The sequence below is a fragment of the Leptopilina boulardi genome, unplaced genomic scaffold (assembly GCF_019393585.1).
Source record: "Leptopilina boulardi isolate dan_hultmark-lab unplaced genomic scaffold, ZJU_Lbou_2.1 LbouV2_165, whole genome shotgun sequence".
Lineage (NCBI taxonomy): Eukaryota > Metazoa > Arthropoda > Insecta > Hymenoptera > Figitidae > Leptopilina > Leptopilina boulardi.
Window position 1 is genome coordinate 836,359 of NW_026137713.1, and position 23,776 is coordinate 860,134.

At 29.5% G+C, this 23,776-nt stretch overlaps 1 protein-coding gene across 5 annotated transcripts in view; it reads right to left on the minus strand.

Annotated features, from left to right (window-relative positions):
- Positions 1 to 782: 782 nt before the first annotated feature.
- Positions 783 to 23,776, minus strand: part of LOC127277171 (homeobox protein prospero) — a 165,783-nt gene continuing 142,789 nt past the window's right edge. For all 5 annotated transcript variants that reach the window (XM_051298038.1, XM_051298040.1, XM_051298041.1 and 2 more), the window contains exon 8: positions 783 to 23,412. In XM_051298038.1, coding sequence (XP_051153995.1) covers positions 23,233 to 23,412 — 180 coding nt within the window. In that variant the 3' untranslated portion in view covers positions 783 to 23,232. The remainder of the gene's footprint in view (positions 23,413 to 23,776) is intronic.

The following is a 23,776-nucleotide window of genomic DNA, read 5'->3' on the forward strand; positions in this document are numbered from 1 at the left end:
AACTTTTACTACTGATAATAAAGTTAAAAAAAATTCTGTCTGACCATGGCAGATTTATACTACTTAATTAATGTTTCAAATAATAATTGCCATAATTTTGTCTGACTTAATTAAACTTTTACTACTAATAATAAAATAATAAAAAATTCTGTCTGACCATGGCAGATTTATACTACTTAATTAATGTTTATAATAATAATTGCCATAATTTGGTCCGACTTGAACAAACTTTTACTACTGATAATCAAAATTCAAAAAAGCTGTGTCTGACCATGGCTGATTTATACTACTTAATTAATATTTCTAATAATAATTGCCATAATTTTCGGCTGACTTAAACAAACTTTTACTACTGATAATAAAATAATAAAAAAATCCTGTCTGACCATGTCAGATTTATACTACTTAATTAATATTTCTAATAATAATTGCCATAATTTTGGCTGACTTAAACAAACTTTCACTACTAATAATAAAATAGTAAAAAATTCTGTCTGACCATGGCAGATTTATACTACTTAAATTATGTTTCTTATAATAATTGCCATAATTTTGTCTGACTTAAACAAACTTTTACTACTGATAATAAAATTTCAAAAAAGCTGTGTCTGACCATGGCAAATTTATACTAATGCAAACAAACGAAAAAAAAATAGAAAAAACAGAAAAACATTGAAAAAAAATAGAAAAAAATACAAAAAAATTGAACAAAAAAAAATTAATAAAAAAGAAATAAAAATTTATTCTAAAGAATGGGTAAAATAAATGATTGTCATCACATATTTATTTTTTTATTAAGTTTATTTTATATATCGACAACAACACGTCATACATTAGAAAACAGAAGGTTTCTTGAAGCAAACTTGAATGAAAAGTTTTGTGGAACAATCCGAGAGACACTATGTGAGTGTGCCGCGCCATCATCTATGGAGTCGTATATATATATTAATATTGTGTGTAATATCGCATGTGTGACAGTGTCTATAATGGAAATTATGTGTGATTGTGTGTGTACATGTATCGTGGGGGTGTCACTTGCATTTGTCATGATACTCTTGTGTGTCGCCTAGCCTCTTTTTTTTCATCTTTTATCTTGGTTTTTTTTTTTATTATTATTTTCTCTCTCTCTCTTTCTCTCTCTCTCTCTCTCTATCGCTCTTTCATTCTCTTTCTCTTGCACTCTAGGTGTAGCACTTCGTGTGTATTTATAGAGTGGCCTTTTTTTTATTATTTTTTTTTTTTTTCGTGCGTGAGTATGTACAGAGGCCCAAGTAGAGGCCAGTTGTTACACACTGGCACACAAACATGTACAAACATGAAATATAATAAACATCGTGAATGCTGAACAAAATAAATTTTTTTTACTGATCTCACTACGCCGTCCATTTTTTTTTTTTTTTTTTTTTTTTTTTTTTATTATTTTTTTTATTATCACCTTTTTTTCCCGAAGAATTCTATTATATGAGTGATTGTCTCGAGTTGTAGTATTAATATTGGAAAATTTTTCTTTTTATTAATATTAAAACTGGAGATGATCGTTTACAAAATAAGCCGCTCGTCAATAGAAGGAGAAAAAATTTGATCAATTTCATTTTATTCGAAAAATAGAGGGAAGAAAAAAAAGTAAGGAAATGTTTTTTTTTTAATCTATTTTTTTTGATTTTAAAAACGAATAAAATGAGAGCGATCGTAATAAGACGAGACACGGCAGTGCGGAGATAATGCAGGAATGTTGGTTTGATTTTTTTTTTGAGAGATTTTTTTTTTTTTTGTCTCTTTCCAAAATCGCGTTGCGCACAATTGAACTCGGTGGCATATCTCAGCGTCTCCTCTTCGCAATTTATGTACAATTTTACAACCTACCTCGCACCGACATATAATTTTTTTTTTACTTTTTCCCCTTTAAGTACACGAATAGGACCTAGACATCGTTTTTTTTTACACTATACTAACGAAATCTAAACGTTCAATTTTCGTTTCACACTAGGAATAATAAATTTTGCCATATCGTTAGTATACCTTTTTTTTTATAGAAATATGCTTACAAAAATAGAATTTCGCGAGACGCCGAGAGTATATTTTCAAAGCCAATGTGGCGTGCAAATTTTGGATTGATATTTTCGAAATGAACTTTTTTGTCCAAAAAAAAAGATCCAAACATTCCGTGCGTAATTAATTTTTTTTTTTTTTTAGAATTCTTACAAAAAAAAAAATTTTTTTTTTTTTTTTTCTTACCCCTTCCCTGAAGTACTTGACCTATATTGTGTCTCGAAATTGTTTTTAACACTATAAATACAATTTTTGCGACGTGGTGATAAAAATGAAAAGAAAAAAAAAAAAATTAATAAATTCTTAAAAATGTCGACAATAACATAAATTTGTTCGTATGCACAATAACCTCTTTTTTTCCTCTTTTTTCTCATTCACGTGCACTCACGCGCGCTTCTAAACCTCAAATTAATTTTTTTTTTTTTTTTTTTTTCATCATTTAGACTCATTACAATATTACAATATTAGATTACATTATATCATAGCTAGCGTTTATTCAATAAATTTTACATACTTTGATACGCAGTATGATGGTTCCAAAAACGGTCACCGGCCAACCAAATTTTGTTCACACATCAATACACCTACGCTCAGTATTTGAAGTAATTTGTACTTGTAGCCATATATTATAAATATTTTTTTTAATCGGCCCCACTTTTTTTTTTTTTTTTTTTTTTTTGTTTCTTTTTGGCTCTCCCCTTAATTTTTTTTCAACACTCGCGCCGCTAAGTCGAGGCCTTTTTTTTTTTTTTTTTTTTTCTTTTTTTTTTGATACGAATATTTAAATAGTACACAATTTTTTTTTATTTTGTAAACCTTTCGACCTGTCGAAATCCTTTCTCCTTGTCTGTTTTTTTTTTGCGCTTAATAGTTATCGAGATATTGCCAAAAAAAAAAAGAAAAATTTATTAAAAAAGAAAATTTAAAGATCGATTGTTTTTTTTTTTTGTCGAAATGAGAAGCGCCGGATTAATTTTTATTTTTTACATTTCTCATGTTGTAAATTTTGCACCCGGCGCTCTTTGTGGCATTTCGAGCCTGTATCGAGATAGAGGCGCGGTCACCGGGCGACCAGTTCACCCTCCCAAAAAATTTATACAATAATTTTTTTTTTTCACTCTTTTTCCTCTTTTTCATTTTTGGTTTTTTTTTTTTTTTTTTTGAGGATATTTGAGTCATATACAGTCATTCAACATTCACGCACGACCCCTTTTCAATAAAGTTTCCTCCCCCTATAATAGACCTTTTTACAATAATTTCTTTAGAGCTCCCTAAAATCGCGAGAAATAGTTAAATTTTTATACATCTAAAGTTACTTGCACCCGTTTCGGACGGGGCCGCCGGTGACCATGCCGTCAATCGCGACGCGGATGCAAACTATCGATTTTTTCCTTCATTTTGTTATGTTTTTTTTTTTTTTTTTTTTTTTTTATTTATTTTTTATTATTCCTCTCACACAATTTTCCTCTTTCTCTCTCTCGTTCTATCTTGCGCGCGCGCTATTCCGGATATTTTTTTCTATCTCATTCGAAAAAGTTTTTTTCTTTTTTTTTTTTTTTAATCCTGTCGCTTTCCTGCCGCTTTCAAATTTCGAAATGTTATAACCCTTATAAAATGTACATTCACTATAGTTTATCCCATTAGTTTTTAAGATACAACAACGTACTATATGTATATGGCTCTACAGATGTTCGCTTGCACTGTAACTCAAAAATTGTGTCATGGTGTAGTAAACGTCTCCCGGCATTGAAATGATCGAATTTTCACCTATAGACTCTTCGAATTTTTTTTTTTTTTTGGAATTTCATTTTTTTCAACAATCAAATGAATGAAACAGTGAAAATTTTCGCAAATTCCAAATAATATATTTTGATTTTAAAATAGTGGCAGAAAAAAAGTAATTTACACCCCTTAACAACATTAATTTCGATAGACTTAAATCTCTTAACAGAGAGATAAAATTAAATTTAATCAAAATAATCTCAAATTAATTAATTTACGTTTCAAATTTTTATTTTTCATTGTTAAATTTATCATTTCTTAGCTTTTCAATTGTTTATCAACTTTATCGGTACCTTAATGGGTACCATATAATAACCGGTACCATAGTAACCGGAACCATATAGTAACCGGTACCACAGTTACAGGAACCATATAGTAACCGGTACCATAATAACCGGAACCATAGAGTAACCGGTACCATAGTAACCGGAACCATATAATAACCGGTACCACAGAGTAACCGGTACCATAGAGTAACCGGTACCATAGTAACCGAAACCATATAATAACCGGTACCATAGAGTAACCGGTACCATAGTAACCGGAACCATAGAGTAACCGGTACCATTATAACTGGTACCATAGTAACCGGTACCATTATAACTGGTACCATAGTAACCGGTACCATATACTAACCGGTACCATAGTAACCAGAAGCATATAGTAACCGGTACCATAGTAACCGAAACCATATAGTAACCGGAACCATAGAGTAACCGGTACCATAGTAACCGGAACCATAGAGTAACCGGTACCATTATAACTGGTACCATAGTAACCGGTACCATTATAACTGGTACCATAGTAACCGGTACCATATACTAACCGGTACCATAGTAACCAGAAGCATATAGTAACCGGTACCATAGTAACCGAAACCATATAGTAACCGGAACCATAGAGTAACCGGTACCATAGTAACCGGAACCATATAGTAACCGGTACCACAGTTACAGGAACCATATAGTAACCGGTACCATAATAACCGGAACCATAGAGTAACCGGTACCATAGTAACCGGAACCATAGAGTAACCGGTACCATAGTACCCGGAACCATAGAGTAACCGGTACCATAGTAACCGGAACCATATAATAACCGGTACCATAGAGTAACCGGTACCATAGTAACCGGAACCATATAGTAACCGGTACCATAGTAACGGCAACCATATAGTAATCGGTACCATAGAGTAACCGGTACCATAGTAACGGGAATTATATAGTAACCGGTACCATAGAGTAACCGGTACCATAGTAACCGAAACCATATAGTAACCGGTACCGTAAAAAATGTTAACAATTCCCTTTTTTATTTTTCATTTAGAAATTCATGTGCTAAAAAAAAGTCGAAGTGTCTAAAAGGGAAAAAGAAAATTAGATCGTTTCATTAATGCGGAGAGAACGTGAGTACGGATTTTTTTTAAAACTTAGGACGTTCCCCGGGGTATTTGTGAGATAAAACTCAAATTGCCCGGGATTTTCAGATACTCCTACCCGCGTTATGCTTCTGTCGGGATACCCGCAAACAACATTTATTCTCTCATTTATTTTATAGGGAGTTTAATCCCGTATTTTCATTTTTCTCCTTTGGCATGCCAGATTGGGTTTAGTGAAGGGCCGAATATAAAAATTAGGATGTTAATTTTGTCTGGTCGAAAAAATTTTCTTTTTTATTTTTCAATAATTCCAAAGGTTGAAATATTTTATCTCCCATTTTTTTTTTCGTTTTTATTTATTTTTTTGTTTGTTTTCATTTGTTTTGTCTTCGAAAAAAAGATACGAATTTTATTTATGTTTTACCTCCTTTCTGAAAAATAGAAAGGTTTTTGATTTTTGTGATTTCGAATTTCTTTTTTTCGAAGTAAGAAAACAATTTATGTTGCAAGCGGGCAGCCCCGTTCATTATTATTTTTTTTTTTTTTTTTTTTTTTTTACCAAAAAATCCATTTGTTCTGGTAACGGTATTTTTTTTTTTTTTTAAATTACTTAGAAATATCGTGAAATTTTATAATAAGAATATTTTGTTAATAAATATGGCAATATGTATACGCATTGTTGTGGGAAATGAGAACCAGTCTTATCGTGCCTGCTGTCGTGCAGGACATATTCTGTAACGTAAAAATATATACATCATCTGTGTTGTATGTATAGTGCTGCTCTGTAACTGAAAATTTTATAATCTGTTTATGAATGTATTCTGTACAAAAATGTTTAGCTACGAGGCAGATTCGCCCGTTGGAGCCTTGGAGTAAATTCCAATTGTTTTTTTTTTTTTTTTTTTTTTTTTATTAAATTGAGCTACTATTTTCAAATTTTAACCATTTTGAAAAAGAGTTCCCAAAAAAAAAGGTATGGAATTTTTTACTTTGGCTCCCCCGGGGCAAAAAACGAAGCGGACCCGCGGGTAGGTCTCATTACTCATTGTTCACTCATTGTTCAAACTTCACGGCAACTAGGTTGATCATATTATTAATCTCATATTCCTGATGCGTGTATGAAGATTCTTATTTTCTTTGTCGCGGCAAGGCGAGGAAACGCGCCTACGCGTGTGTCTGTTCTGCGTGTATGTGTGTTTCTCGTGTGACCAAACGTCTCCCCGTACCTTATCGTCATCATATTATCATTAAGTATCATTAATACTATTAATATTATATCGAAAATAACGGATAATACAACACGTAGGGAATTGACGGGGAATTTTTTTTTGGGCAGGTATAATAGAAGGGGAAATTGTTCAGGGAAGGAATTCATGAAAGATTATTTAGGGTTTCTTTTTAGCTAGCTGCTACACTAGCTGAGAGGGGGGTGGGGGGAAAGAGGGCTAGATCTGGCTAGAAATGTGGGAAAATCGTCATTTTTTCGATTTGGTTCGTGAAAAACCAACTGTATACTTATAAGAAGCATACAGGATTGATTTTAAAATCAGATTAAATCTGTATACTTTAAAAAAGCAACCAATTTTAAAATCAGGTAATCTGTATACTTTGAAAAAGCATACAACATTGATTTTAAAATCAGGTAATTTGTATTCTTCCAAAGAGCTACTGATTTTAAAATCAGATGAAATCTGTATACTTTAAAAAAGCAAATACAACCGATTTTAAAATTATCTTTATATACTTTGGAAAAAGCATACGGATTTTAAATACAGACTAAAATCAAGTCAATCTGTATACCTTAAAAAAGGATACAAGATTTTAAAAACAGATGAAATCTGTATACTTCGAAAAAGTTTTTTTTTTTGATGAAACGACGAAATTTCAACATTTCGTAAGATCTTGGAATGAGCGGCGGAGCTAAAGTTACATGGTCTCCCCACACATGTGCGTACAGTGAACAAAGTTTTACAATCTGTCTACGATCGCTAGTAGTTAATATGTAATCCAGTGTATTCTCAATCGGGACTCAATTTTTAGATGATAATATTGTTGAAGGATTGAGGGTTTTGGGAAATGGAAGGTACGGATTATTATCTTGAGGATAGTGGGGGGGGGGATTATTATTTTCTTTTCATTAAATCGCTTGCTTATTAGAATGAACTGGCTGATACAACTGGTAGAATACAAGTTTTCCTTTTACATACGGCTATTACTTCGATATACGGTAGGTAGTAGTATGTAGTTGTCGACACACAATTCAATGGTTACTGGGCTTTACTGTTTACACTGTTTTATTGCTTGTTAAGTGTTTAATAATTAATAAGTTTAATTGTAGTTTAGTTAGTTAGCTTTTACGTAGCTGTCATCATCATCTTCATCATCATCATCATCATAATCATTATCATCATCATTATCATCAATAGTAATGCGGTTAAATCTACGCTTGTATGGGGGGTTGAGGGGGCAGGTTATGTATACCACTAACAATCGTAACGATTTGTCGTTAAAAAAAAATCGACAAATCGTTGCAATTTATTGGGTTAGGGTTTTTTTTTATTTTATTTTATTTTTTTTTATTTTTTAACGGGGAGTGGGAGAGACCATAGTACACATATATATTATGTAAGTATACTTATCGCATAATAATTGCTTTTTTAATAGTTTTTTTTTTTTTTTTTTTTTTTATTGCAGCGTTCCGAACTCCTTGCCTGAATTAAAAATCATCACTTTGTGCTGGATTGGGTTGGGGGTTTTGTGTTTTTGTTATATGTGCGTCACCTCTTCACGTTTATTCTCTTTCTCTTGATTTTTCTTGTGTTCCGAATAAATTAAGTTTTGAAATTAGAATTTTTGAAAATCTGTATACTTTAAAAAAGCATACAAGATTGATTTTAAAATCAGGTAATCTGTATACTTTAAAAAAGCATACAAGACCAATTTTAAAATCAGATGAAATCTGTATAGTTTAAAAAAGCATACAACACCGATTTTAAAATCAGATGAAATCTGTATACTTTAAAAAAGCATACTAGATTTTAAAATCAGGTAATCTGTATACTTTAAAAAAGCATACAAAACCGATTTTAAAATCAGACTAAAATCAGTTAATCTGTATACGTTAAAAAAGCATATAAATAAAATGGTATATCGAATTAAATAAATTGAATATGTTAATCGTGAAAAAAAATATGAAAATCGTGAAGAGGCGGGAGTTTTGATTGATCCAGTTTGGTTAGAGAAAAAAGAGGCAGCGGGCGAGCATCGGTCAGACTTTGGGTGGGCGTTCGGTCTATGTCGGGCCCCTTTGTATAATTTTAGTATTTTTTTTCGTATAAAATCAACACTGAAGGCACATTCTATCGGACGAGTCGGCCCAGTGTGTGCTGTGAGTGAGAGAAGGCGCGGGACCCGTTCAACATGGCCAAATGGCTGCGACCTCCGTTTATGGCCACCGGGGGCCTTATGCACCCCCAGCTTTTTTTTTCAAGGATTTAAGACTAGGAAGGATAGGGTTGGTTTTTTTTAGCGATTTTGGATTTTTTTTTTGGATTCAAGGGGGGAATTAGAATTAATTATTATTATTATTATTATTATTATTATTTTAAGTATATATTTATTGATGGTGGTCGCAACCGGGCCCCGCGCGAGAAACTGTTTCTTTGTGTGACGGTATTTTTATCCGGTTGCCTTCTTCTATTGCGTCGGGTTTTGGGGGTCTGTTCGCTTTTTTCGCTTTTCATCGAAATGGCTATTTCAAAATTGAGAGCCGGCCCGACGCTCGCCTGACTCTTGCCCAGGTGTAAATGAAAAATTCTCATCGAGAGAGGGGGAGGGGGGGGGTAATTAAGTCTCACGTGATCGTTCAACATTACTTATTGTCAAAATGATGATTTTTTCAAGATTTTTCAGAAAAGGAATTTATTTTCTTTTTGATAACTCAAAACCAGTTTTATCGAAATTATTTGTGAATTGATGTATATAAATGATTCGAAAAATTTGGCATTAATTTGTAAAAAAAAAAATTCAAAAATTTCTTTATAATACCTTGTATCATCATTTTTAAAGAACGATGTATGAGCAATGTCGAAACTCCCACGTGAGATTTAATTACTGGACAATAATTATGAAGCTGTGTGTGTATGTGTGTGTATGTATTTATAATGTTTCGTGTAAAGTATGTTTACATTTAAAATTGAAAAGTTCGTCGGAGAGGGAAATAGTTATTTTAAAATGGAAGAACACAATAATCACCCAATTATTTAAAATAATTTTGAAATTTAATTTGTCTATATATCAAAGAAATTAAATTCTTTAAATATACAAGAAATTTCTTTTTCTCTTCAATTTCAAGGGTGGTTATTGTTAATTTCTTTCTTTTTTTTTTCTATAAATATAGCTTTTCCTACTGAAATCCATTCACCCTCTGACAACAGGAAACTATTAACAGCTGGGCAATTTTTAACTTGCGGATATATTAGTACTTATACGAAGCAATGATACCGCAATATCGTCGATATTTTCCAAAAAAAAGCTTCGCGATTTCATATAACATATAATCGTTTTCAATTTTTTTTTTTTTTTCGCGAGTCAAGGATGTATTGAAATACGCGATACATTATTTATTTGACTCGAATTTTTCTTTTTCTTGGAAAATCACGCCGATTTACGGTTTAGACTTACAGTAATAATAATAATAATAATAATAAAAATAAAAGTAACATAAATAATAATAATAATAATAATAAGAATAAAAATAAAAAAAAAAATAATAATAATAGTAATAAAAATAATAAAAATAATAATAATAATAATAATAATAATAATAATAATAATAATAATAATAATAATAATAATAATAATAATAATAATAGTAATAATAATGATAATAATAATAATGATAATAAAAATAATAATAATAATAATAATAATAATAGTAATAATTGTAATAATTATGGTAATAATAATAATAGTTAATAAAAACTTTTAAGTCGCTAAAAAACTGCAAAACACATTTTATCGACTATTGAAAACGGTGAGCTAAGTAACGTGTGTAAATTAGTACCGTGGAATGTACAAAGGAATTCGCTAGCTAAGAAAACTTAAACTCAACAATCAGGCGGGCCTTGACGAGAAGGTCGATCGAAAAAAGAGGAAAAAAAAAAAAAAAAAATTTTTTTTTTTTCCCCTGTTTTAGAGAAATTGATTCTTCTTTCAATCGACGCGTCCCGAGGCAACGCATCAATAAACAGATGCAGAGGGTTTGGAGTCTTTCACGTGGGCTTTCTTTCTTTTTTTTTTTTTTAATACAAGGTATCAGTCATTTTTTTTTTTTTTTTTTGTTGATCGCGCACTTAAATTTTTGTTTTCTTTATTTTTATATAATTTTCTTTAAATTGCAAAAAAAAAAAAAAAAAAACATTTCTTTCTATTCACGAATTTATTGACAGTGACAAGAAAAAGTGCATTATCAATTGTATATTAAAATTTTAATTCAAATTACAAAGTGAGAGAAATAATGTTTGACAAATGGATGATTAGAAAAAAAAAAAAAATTGTTACTTTTTGTAAAATTTTTTCACAATTATTTTTTATAAATAAAAAAATTCAAATAATAATGTTTGTTTTTTTCTTCATTAATTTTTTTTTAAATAATTTTTACAATTAGTGAAAAATTTTTTTTTTTTATTTAATTTTTTTATTATTATTAATCTATTTGTTTAGAGTAAAAATATTTAATTTCTTTTTGAAGGAAACAAAAATTAAATTGCAAAAAAATTATTTCGATAATTATTTCTCTCACTGAAAAAAAAAATTGAGCTAAATGGTGCCTCGTAGGTGGCGCCACTGTCATTTTGAACTACAAGAAAAATCCCATTTTTTTTTTTTTATCAGTAAATCGACATTAGGGTTTTATAGTAAAAAGAAAATTTTAATTCAAAAAATACAATTGTTAAAAAAAAAATTCGAAATATTTCTTTTCAAATCTTTGATTTTGTTTTCTAGATTTTTCTTTCTGTTAAAAAAAAAAATTCAATTTCCAATTCGTTAATATATTAAGAGGGGGAGGGAAATAGTGCGCTTTTTTTTTACTTTAGATTTCAATCAAGTAGATTTATTTTAAAATATCGAGTCTCATTCAATATTGATTCTTTTCCAATTACAAAAAGGGAGTCTTGCCAATTAATCGAAAGGTGAAGGGGGTGGGGGTCGAGTAAATGTACTCGTTATTCTGTGAGGTTATTCTCCGAGGATGTTTAGGTGAGGTTTTTTTTTTTTTAGGAGAGGGGATGAAGGAAAGGTCTCTAAGTTTAGCATAGAGTTCCAAACGCTCCGTGGTCTACAGACATTCAATATTAAACAGATCAATCAACTATGTCGTCGTATAATACCACTAGGATACTTAATAATCGTAAGTTTATATCAATAATATAATTATATTTATATATTTATATATTTATATTGTATTAGATGTTTATTAATGCTGTGTGTGTGTGTTTTTTTTTTTCCTGGTGTGTATTTTGTGTTTCATTAAAAGCTAGCATAAAAATGATGGGTAAGAAACGACCACAAAGTTATACTTTCCCACCGGTACCACAGGGCGAACCACGTGCGTCACGACTCGTTCAACGATTTAAAATTCTTTTTTTTTTTTTTTTTTTTTAAACCCTTCGTTTTTGGGGTTTAGAAAAAAGTCGGGGCGCACCCTTAAAATTTCTGAAATTCACCCGAATTACGGATATTACGACCGCCATGTACCGGGTTGTCTCTTTTTTTTTTTAAACCTAGTTATAAGTATTAATCAATAATAGGTATAATTCAATTAATATTCTTATTTATCGTTAATATTTAGTTTATAGTTTTATTCGAATAACACGTACGGATTGGAAGCAAACCTTATTTCATTGTGGGAAGGATTTTTTTTCATTTTAAAATTGATTGTTTTTTTTTTTTTTTGGGAAAAGGATTTTTTTTTTGGATGCTGTTGGAGGGACGAACTCGTTGTCCCGCGCGAAAATCTGCGAAAGTCAGGAAATCGAATCAGGCTATTTTTTTGTAAGACTTTTTTTTCCTTTATAGTATTTTTTTTTTTGGATATATATATATTATTACTCATTGTGATAATTATATATATTTTTTTTTAATACCATTTTTCTGCGGACGATTATGATTGTTTGACATCTTTTTTTTTGTTTGAGTTTTCTAATTCCCTTTCGGATTTTTTCTCGTCGAGTTCTGCCCCTTTTGGGCCATCTCATTTTTCTCGACTGTGATTTTTTTGACCTCACAATTTTTTTTTTTTTTTTTTGTGATGCGAGTGATGCGATGTCACGATGAAACAATGAGTCACAGTACAATTCATTAGTTCGCAGCTTCTTCTTCTTTTTCTTAATCCTTGATTCGTGCCCTTCTAAATATTTTTTTTTGTTATTACAAAAAGTGTATTGAGACAGATTTGCGTAACTGTGAGGAATAGATCAGGTTTTATGGATGATTGTTGGATTTGGTAGGCGGTATTTGTTCTAAGGGGGGGTTGATTCTGAGATTACCATACGAGAGGTTGACGGTCGTTGAACTTCGCTGTGATCGATTCTCATCATTTTTTTTTTTTCCTGTTATCAAATTTCCTTTGATTTTTCATTATTTCTTAAGATTTCATTTCTTAAGATTTTTGTATACAGATAATCCTGAAATAATGACGGATCCTGTTTTTTTAGCGGAGTTGAAGCTGTTTCAAAAAAAAAAAAAAAAAAAAAAAAAACTATTGCACAAATAGTATTTTTAATACTGAAGAATTAGTAGCACCATCAACGACCCGTACGGTGTATGTCCTATATGTATTTTTTTTTTTTCTTTTATTATTATTTTTAATCATGCACACTTAACGAACGTTATGTTCCTTTATTAAAACGCAAGCGTAACGATTGCTGTCACATGTCGTTTACATCGTTGAACGGTTTTTTGATCTTATCAGTATGATAGACGAGCTGGCCCAAACGCGCAGACGTTATGGTGGGGTCACCCAAAAAAAAAAAAAAACAAAAAAACCCAAAAAAAAAAACAAATTTTCGCATTTTTCACTATTTGTGAGTGACCCATCCACTCGCGTCAACATGCAGGAAATGTTTTTCTTTCTACTCGAAAAGAGTCTTTTTTTTTCTTTATTTTTTTCTAGAAGGGTCTCGGGGATGTGGAGGATGTTTCGGAGATTTGATTTTGTTCCCAAAGCGGATTCATTATGTTTTCGTTGGTGATTTTTTTTTTTTTTTTTCAGTATTTACTATAACCAATGATATTCGCTTTGGGTGCAATTCTCCGGTGGTTACTTTATTATTATTAGTATTATTATTATTTTTTTTTTTTTTTTTTTTGGAAAAGTATATACTAAGGCCGATTTTGGTAAGAATACGCTTTTGATCAACTTTTAATTTTAATGTAAGGCGCAAACGTGAAAACTTGTACTTTTTTCCTTGATGTGTCTTTTGGATTCGGGCCGAAACTGCATATGTTCGTATGGTTGTTTTAATTTTTTTTTTCAATTTTTTTTTTTTTAATATAGGAAGAAATCCATTGCCATCTGATGTTAATTAATGTTTATTTGGAAAAAATCTTTTTTTAGAATATATTTTTTTTTGGGGGGGGGGGATATTAAAATCAGATAAAATAACAACTCTTTTTTTTAGCAACACCTATATCACTTGATAATTTTGCCTAAAGCCATGAAAATCACAAAATTTTTCGATTCCCTGAGAAAAATGCCCAAGAGTTTCGTACCCTTTCTTTTTTTTTTTTTTTGATACGCGATAATTTTCTTAGTGACTTTATTATAATGCCCAACGAGCGAATATAAATTGGATCAAAAATAATATTTAATTAACATTGGATGGCAATTTAAAAAATTAAAGGACTTCCCCTATAGGACAAAATCACGACCAATATTTGTGATTTTTTTTTTTGTATAAAGTGTTCAAAAATGACACATGCGAATATGTTCCACAAGTCCCCGTGTACTCGTTTAAATTTTTTTTTCTTCTTTTTTTGTGCCAAAGAACTAAATTTTTGCTTCCCCTACTTTCACTTTTTTTTTTTTTCTTCTTTTTTTTCATATTCTCGTCTTGTGCGCAACCGAGGATAGCGAAATAAAAAAGTGTCTTAAACGAAATCCGAAGAAAAACGCCGGAAGAACGTTGAAAAATGAAAAACTATATATATATATATATATATATATTATTCATATATATCGAAAATGGCAGTTCGTCAAATATCGTAATGCGTTCATCAAAGTAGACAGGTTCCCATCAAATAAACATTTTGTTCAATTTTGCATTCAAGAATTAGGTCCAAATTTTTTTTTTCAATTCGTTAGTCTATTGCAAAGAAATCCGGTTGATTTTACCAAAAAAAAAGAAAAAATTTGTTTTGAATCCAAATTCGGATACAAAAAGGACGGAAGTATTTGAATATGGAAAATTATTCACAATTTGGACCATGCATTTTTTTTTTTTCTTGAAAACAAATTGACAAAATGAGATGAGCCTAAAAAGTACTTGCTGTGACAACGATGTCCCACGATGAATCTTCCTTGTTTTTTTTTTTTGTCTTAAAAAAAAAATTCTGGAAGATCAATGTGGGACGCAGAAAAACAATTCCCACAATCGTTCAAGACTTTCCCATCGATCGATTTGCCAACTTTGTCAATTGTAAAAAAAATTTCTTCAGTTTTTTTTTTTTTTTTTTTTTTTTTTCTTCAATTGGCAATGTATGGTCCTCTTGATTTCTGAGATTAGAAAGATTTATAGAACTGTAGATTTGGTCCTCTCATTGATGGTACGGAGGTTTTTGATCCTCTCATGAAGTATAGAAAATATGAGATACTTTTCTCTATGAGATTTTAATTCTCATTATAGAAATGAAATAGAAAATTAAAGTTGGCAAATCGGACTCGATGTATTAACAAAAATTTTTTTTTTTTTCTTATTTTTATTATTTTTTTTTTTTTATTATTCTTTTGAAGGGTCTGCGTTTCCTCTGAGGACCTAGACTCAGTGTGGCGATCTAGCTTACATCCTCACACATCAATTTAGTTGCTACTGCTCGTTCGTATTTTATTTATTTTTTTTTTTTCGTTACTAAATATTATTACTCTTATTCAACTAGGAGCTTCTAATTTTATAAGTACGAATAACCTACTCCACTGCTTGTTGATACGTATGTTCAATTGTGTGTGTGTGTATATATATATATCTTTTTCTTCAGGAGGTCCATACATATACACTCTAATCTCATGTGTGTTCATCTTTATACACGCCTAGCGTTCTTCATCCTGTCCTCCCCTTTCACAAAAAAAAAAATTTTCTTTTTTCTAACTTCTTTGGAATGATTAATAAGGAATTTTAATTTAATAATTTTTGGTTTTTGTGAAAAAAATTCTCAAGGGAGGTTAACATTCTTGCGTTTGCGCAAAGTTGAAACATTCTGCGCAGACGCAACATGTGTTTAACCTATATACAAAACCGATTAATAGAGAGATTTTAAGAAAACGAAATAAAAGAAATTAAAAAATCAGCGATTATTTAGCAAAGGGAAATTAAAAAAAAAGTTCCACAGCCATTGAAATTCCAAAGAAGATAATAAAGATAGCAAATAATATTAAAATAAAAATGAAGAAAAATGAAATGAAAATGAAATAGCAAAAAAAAAAAAAAATGAAATCGAAAATAAGAATAGAAAGAAAAATTGGAAAAAAAACCCCCCGGGAGGACCAACTATTGGTTGTTGAATGTAATTGGCCAAGGGGATGAACGTTTCGGAACGAGGTATATTTTTTTTTCTGTCTGTATAATCATTCTTACATAAGGTTTTACTCTAGGTGACCGGTAGGGTTTTTTTTTTATGGATAGCACTGTTCGTCCACTGCGTACTTGATGTTTTTTTTTTTTTTTTTTTAAATATATATACCTAATTATTATTAATTTTTTTTTTTAAATTTGAGCGCTAATTGTGAATTTCGATAGCGCCACTGAGTCGGACGACGGGACCGTGGTAGCAGAATTTTTATTTTTCGTTTTCTCCACATTCACACAATCAGATTCATTCATCTTCACTGCCAAAAGACGTGTTGTATGTATATAATGAGCTGGTGTCTCTACTCGCCAAAAGAGCTGCCAAAGAGTATCGTGCATAAAGGAAAGGACATAATTTTAACGTAGTAATTTTTTTTTTAATTTTACTTATACATTTAACGGTCATTATAAATTTCATCACTTTTTCTCCCTTTCCCCCCTATTTTTTTTTTTTTTTTTTTAATTTTTTTCATTTTTCGACTTCTTAATTTTTTTTTTTTTTAAATACTAGTTGTCTTTACAATATATTTGCGGACCTCCCGGTAGGCAAGGAGGTCGGCTTTTCTCTGTATAATTTTTTTTTCTTCTTCTTTCTTTTCTTTCTTTACTCATTCAAACTCTATCTATATCTCTTTCTCTCTTTCTCACTTATTCTCCCTCTCGCTTTCTTCTTTCTCTGTCTCTTCTAGGATCGGTTTGCGCCGAACGTCTCTAGCCCGTGGTTCCGAACTCAGTCCGAAATCGCATATATATATATATAATATATATATATATGTTGTTATTATCGATGACGATCTTTCGCTCGTTAATCCAAAAAAAAAAAAAAAAAAAAATTTTTTTTTTTTTTGGTGAGATCACGAGAGATTTTAAATTTGGCTTCAACGACGGTCGCATCAAGGACACTTGGCTCCCTACGCTTCTGCACCATCCACATTATTCGACAAAAAATCGCAACCCCTCCCCCCCACCCCTAAAGTTTCTAATAACCCCCTTAACTCTTGGATTCCAAGATGCGCTCATTAAATTTTTTTTTTTCTTTCGTTGATTCAATATTTTTTTTTTTTTTTTTTTTCAATGCCTAATTGAATTTTGCTAATTATTATTACAGTAAATAACTGTAATTTATATTTGTATTGTACAAATTTTTAAATTATTTTGCGAAAAATCATTTTGAAAAAAGAATAGAATTTAAAAAAAAAACAACAAATTGTTTTCATCAAGAGCTGGAGTATCGACAGCCTCTTGAATTTCTGTAAATTATATATATATTTATATATCTTTGAATTTAAAAATTACTAATTTGAATAAGTTAAATTTTACTAACAGTTGAAAAAAAAATGTCGACTAAAATTTAATTGAATTTCTTTTCAATGGGTTAAATTTAATCTTTCGAGAGGTTAATGATTCTGCGTCTGCGCAGAATGTTGCTACTTTAAATTTTTCGAGAGGTTAAAGGTTCTGCGTCTGCGCAGAATGTTTTGCTTCTGCGCAAATGTAGAATTTAATCTCTCGAAAAATTAAATTTAACCAAAATGATGAAAACGTGATTTTTAAAATGAACAGTTTTTTAAAAAAAAAATATATATAAATTAACAGAGAGCTGGAGTATCAACAGCCTCTCTTATTCTGTAAAATATATTTTTATTTCGAAATAACAAAAATTAATTAACATGTTAATTAAAAATTATTTTTTCATGTTTAATTATTAAAATTAAGATTATAATTTCTAAATCCACAACAATTTTTAAGAAATTCAGAGAATTATTTTTTTTTAACTTTGATTTTGAGAGCTGGAGTATCAACAGACCTCTCAAAAATTCATTCTGTAAATTAAAGTTAAAATTGATGTATGTTATAAAAAATAAAAATGTTCCAAGAGCTGGAGTATCAACAGCCTCTTATTCTGTAAAATATCACAAAAAAAATGACAATATTCCACAAAAAATTGTTGTAGTTTTAAAATTCATTGCTTTGTAAAATTTAAAAACTGTTCATTTTTCTTTATCTTTCGAAATTTATCTGTAAAAAAAAAAAACAATTTTTTTAAATATTAAATTCACAAAGTTGGAGAAATCGACAACTTTGATTAAATAATATATATTGAATCAGTGATATGTAAAAGGATCTTTATCCTTCGATAAATTATTATTATTATTATTATTATTTCTGAGCGATCTCATATGAATCCTTGAGCTTCCTCATTCCACGCCTGACCACAACCGCGCCAAAATCCATTATCTTAACACTCTACATGTACGAGATTATCACACAGAAAATTTTTTTTATTTTTCGCACGCGTTCAACAATCAGTTAGTAACGCACGCGGTACTCGCATAAAAATGTAATATTAATTATTCTTTCATTTACACAAAAAAAAAAAAAATTCTCGCTCTTTCATTTTATTAATATCAGTCGCACAAAAAAAATTTTTTTTTCTCACGCACCGGAAAACGGATAATTTCAGGAAGACGCTTTTCTTTTTTCTAAATTCTACGAAAAAAAAAAAAAATCTATCAGCGTCCTCCTTCGATTGCAATTTTTTTTTTTGTGATACACTCTAATAGTCGAGGAAATTGTCTCTCATTAACTTACTCCGATTCTCGTTTATCACGACTTAATCACGAAAAACTCGATAGTTAATAATAATCGTATTAATAATTAGTTTATTAGTTTAAGGTAGGTGTGTCGCCTGCCACTTTTTATCTTTAATTAATCGTAATATAATAATTAATAGCTTGCAAGTGTTTAACGTTAAATACTATTACTTAATATTCTGTTTACGTTATTTTTTTTTTTTTTTGCCTTATTTACGCGTTTAGGTATGTACGTATTATTTATTCTCTCTTATTTTTCCCCACATTTTTTTTTTCTTACCACCCTTGTGTTTAGAGTATCCGTTTATCTCTTAAAGTTTTATTATCGTCTCCTTGCACTGATACGGCGAGTCGATCGATTATAAATTTTTTTCTTTTTTTTTCATTAAAACGGTTTTTTTCTTATCTAAACAAATTTAACTCTTTTTTTTTTTTTTAAATAGTGTCGAGGATATTTGAAAATGGTGCTTTTATAGTCACTTCGCGCACCACTTTTACTATCTTTTGCTTCGTTTCATCTTTTTCTTCTGTTATTTGCTTTTATTTATTATTATTTATTATTAATATTTATTTTTTTTTTTATTATTAAAAAATCGGTTTCATCGATCTCGTTTTTTTTTATTCGGTCTGTCATTCTCTGGACGAGATGGCAGAATTCTTGACAAAAAAAAAAAAATGTTTCTTCCAAATTCAAAAAAAAAAAAAAATGTACCGTATAGTTACAGAGTGAAGAATATTTCATATAATAATAACTGTGACGCAATCACCGCGGCGGCGTCCAGATAGAAAATTTACAATTAAAAATTACTTCGATGATTTGAATTTTCGATAAGAAAAAAATTGCACTGAAAAATTGTCAATTTTTTTTTTTTTTTTTTTTTTTATTTCAACTTTCGTCAAAAAATTTTGTCTCGTTAAATACAACGCGATTTGATTTTTTTTTGTGTTCAAAAAAAAAAGCAAAAGAAAAAAATGATTTGCAGAAAAAAAAAATAATTAGAGCTTCCCTCGACTGTAAACAAAAATTTCGTTTTGTTCAAAGTTGTAAAAAAAAAAAAATTCTAATCGCCCTTAGGCCAATGCCAAAGAAATGAAGAAAATTCTTAGGCCAGAAAAACGTTTTTTTTTTTTTTTTAAATGAGCTTTTAAAATTTACAACTTTGAAACATTCAAGGCCCAAGATTTTTAAGCCGAGAAACAGTCGAGGGTTTTTTTTTCTGGATATATAAAAAAAAATGGATGGAAAAATTGGAAATTAAAAATAAATTAATAAAGCAAATTATATTTAATGTTTTTTTTTTGTTTTTATTTGCGTGAATAATAAATAAAATTATCAATAAATCGATTGATAATAATTAATTAAAAAATAGTGACTCGTGACTAGGTTAAGACTCACCGCTTGCAAAAGTGTGTGTATTATTATATAATATATAATATATATAATATAATATAATATAATATATACTAAGCTAAATCATACAATAAATCTAAATCATAATCTCAACTACAGCATTTTTTTGGGGAGGATCTAAAATACATTTGGGAATATGAAATACTGTGGAAAAATAAGAGGGGGGGGGGAGGGGAGTGCAGGAAAAATTGCGTGTAAATTAAAATTAGCTTAATTAAAATTAACTCATAAAAATATAATAAAAAAAACCCCGACGTGACATTGGATTTTAGCGATAGAAATAGTATAAAGATAAAATTGCGAAATCTCGCTATAATCCAAAATAGTAATTCTTTTTTTTCTTTTTATCTACAATTGATCCCTCTCATTGAGAGTGCAACAATAAGAACACAAATTTCGCGTTTTTTTTTTTTTTTTTTTTTTTTTATATCTATAAAATAATTGTCTACGTGCATCTATGCGCAATAATTCGTGTTCAACATTGATGAAATCGCGTCGTTATTAACTTCTCAAAAAATTTTAATATATCTATATATATATTTATATATAATTATATTCTCTCAATATAATCTACTCTAAATAGATACGTACCCGCGTCTAATGTCAATTTCACCTTATCTTTGTCTACTACTATCAGGACGCCGCCGGTACGATTCACTCTCTTCTTTTTTAATTTCTTTTTTTTTTTGTTGTTTTTTTTTTAGTATTCTTTACACGTTTATCTCGACACTAGCCTAGCATCTCAAATAATACTAATAGTAACGAATATTATTAATTATATTTAATTATCATTAATGCCTCGCGGAAGAACGTATGTTTTTTTATGTTTCCCCCCCCCTGTTAAAGTTACAAACTTTAATTCCGTTTGGTTTCGAACTTTAAAATTCTCAAATTAGTTCCAAATATTGAAAATTGATATTTTAGAGTTGTGTTTTAAAGTTCGAAATTTTCATTCAAAGTTTGCTACTTTAAATAAAAATTTTTTTATTCAATGTATTTTCTTTAATTTTTTTTTCGAAATTTATTGTCTCCCATACGAAAAATGTTTCTTTGAATTGAAAAAATTTTTTCTTTAATACAGAAGCAAAGAAACCTTTTTTTTTAATTTAACAGAAAAAAAATTTATTTGATTTAATTTTATTTATTTTAAATTTATTTAAATTAAATTTATTTAATTTAAATTTATTTAATTCAAAATTTATTTAATTCAAAATTTATTTAATTTAAATTTACTTAATTCAAAATTTATGTAATTTAAATTTATTTAATTCAAAATTTATTTAATTTATTACAGTGAAAAAAAATTTATTTGATAATAAAGTAACCGATTATTTGAAATTAAATAAATTTTTTTCCACTGTATATTTATTTAGAATAAAAAAAAAAAAAATTCTTTGTAAATCAAAATAAAATTTTTTTCCTAAATTAAAGATAAATCCTATAGCAAAGAAATACTTTTTTGATTCAAGGAAACATTTCACTGTAAGGATATAATTCAAAAATAATGGACCAACTTGTTTGAAGTTGTTACGGATAAATTTTTTGTTTAAATTGTTGTAACATAAAATTTGTTTAAACACCCATGAATTTTGTTTTCAAAATTGTGTTAATGACGACTAATTTTTATTGTATTTAGGTAAAATTAGACTTGTCGAATGTAAAACTAATTTACTAAAACTATAAAATTAACGAAAAATAAGAAAAAAAAAATCCATCGTTCTGATATTAAATCTCCGCTGAAACACAGATTATCAAAAATTATTTTTTTTTTTTTGGAACAATCTGTATCTATCCTAGCATTAATGCATTTTTGGTCCAATAGCATTAAAAAAAATTGTACGTATTTTAAATTTGCTGAGAAATTGAGAAAAAAAAACTATCCACTTTCCTTAACGAAATCTTTTCGCGAAGTTTTCGTATTTTTTTTTTCTTTTAATTTGCCCTTCGTGAAAAGCCCTCGTCATCCATTCTCTCTATTTTTCCAACTCGCATCCATTCTGTTGCACGAAAAAATAATAATAAGTTGCGTCACGTCGATCGTACTTTGCTCTGTGGCCTATACAATACAATTTTATATACAATTTTAAAGAACCCGAAAGTTCAAAATTTGGTATTTAAATACCTTTTCTAAAAAAAAAAATCTGCCCTTTTTTTTATATTTGCGTTTGCAGAAATGCCATTTTGGAGTTCTCGTCATCGAGTCATCTCCAAGGCCGAAATGGTGCTCGTCACGTATTGCAAAAATTTCTCCCAAGATAAGAGATTGCATCTTTTAGACGTTTTTCATTTTTTTTTTATTTTTTTTTTTTTAACTCTCGATTTTTGTTCTAAAAAAAAAAAAGAAAAAAAAAACAATTCTTCACAGCACGTGACGAGTATCACAATCACGAAATTGTACCAGAAGAGTATGTCGATAGCGAATTTTTTTTTTTTTTTTTTTATTGGGTAACGACATGGAATTAAGCGCTTGGCGATTTATTCCACATCGTTCCATTGAATTTTATTTTTCATATTAATAATTTTGATAATTAATTTAAGTTCTTTGAACTTCATCGAAAAAAAAGAATTTTTATCTCGACAACTCAACTAGGATAGTTTCGTGTATTAAAGTGCAAGAATTAATAATTTACAAAGCCCTTTCATTTTTTTTTTTTTTAAATTAAAATACAATTTTCGTATAAAAAAAAAAAAATGCTTCGATTGAAAAAGTCAATTTATAAACAATAAAATTGTGCGCGAATCGACCTTCTCATCCGGATTTTTGTCAATTAATGAAAATTGTCATCTCGCCCAAATTTCACATTATTCGAGATTTATTTCCTATCACCCAACAAAGATTTTTCTTATTTTGTACATCGAAGTACGGATCGGATTATATCCGATGTAAAAATCTTCATATGTCGACGAAGATTTTATTTTATTTTTAAAATTTTTTAAAAATGATGATCTCTCGGTGGTTTTTTTTTTTTTTTTTTTGCTTTCGTTTTTCCTCTCGCTCAGTTTCGATATGTTACTAAGGATACCTGATGCGCTTCCATCGACGGTCAATCACGAGATTAAAATCCTTCTCAGCCGTCGTTGTCAGTTTTTTTTTTTTTTTTTTTTTCTCTATACCTCTGCCGATCATCAAGCAATCACACTCGATGCTCTGCTAATTTATGATGTGCAGAGAATCTATTCCAATTGTTCCAGGAAATTTGGACTTTTAAAGTACTCTGGTACCGGATCGTCTAGCCTTGAGATCACTTTATAGATTGATTTCTTCCATGATTGCTCCGTGTCCTTACCACCTTGAATAGCTTTGAAAAATTCTTTCAAAGTTTGCTCCACAACGTACCTAAAATTGCCAGGCACCTGAAAATCAAAAAAAACACCATACAAATTAAATTCGTTACAAATTTTTCATTACTTTTTTTTAAAAACATTCAAAAAAGCAGCGTGACGATAAAAATAGCATTTAGCAGAAAAAAAATAACATAACATAACAGCAATTTGCAAAAAATAATCCCACTTGGAAAGATTCCACGAAAAGTGCCCCCCTTGAGGTTCTATCAGAATTCCACCGGAACTTCCAACGTAATTCCGTCGGAATTCCAAAGAATTTCCGATGTGATTCCGACAGAATTAGGACTCTAAAAATATTGGAAAAAAAATTGATCGGAATCCCATCGGAAATTCTTTGGAATTCCAACGGAATTATGTTGGAAATTCCGGCGGA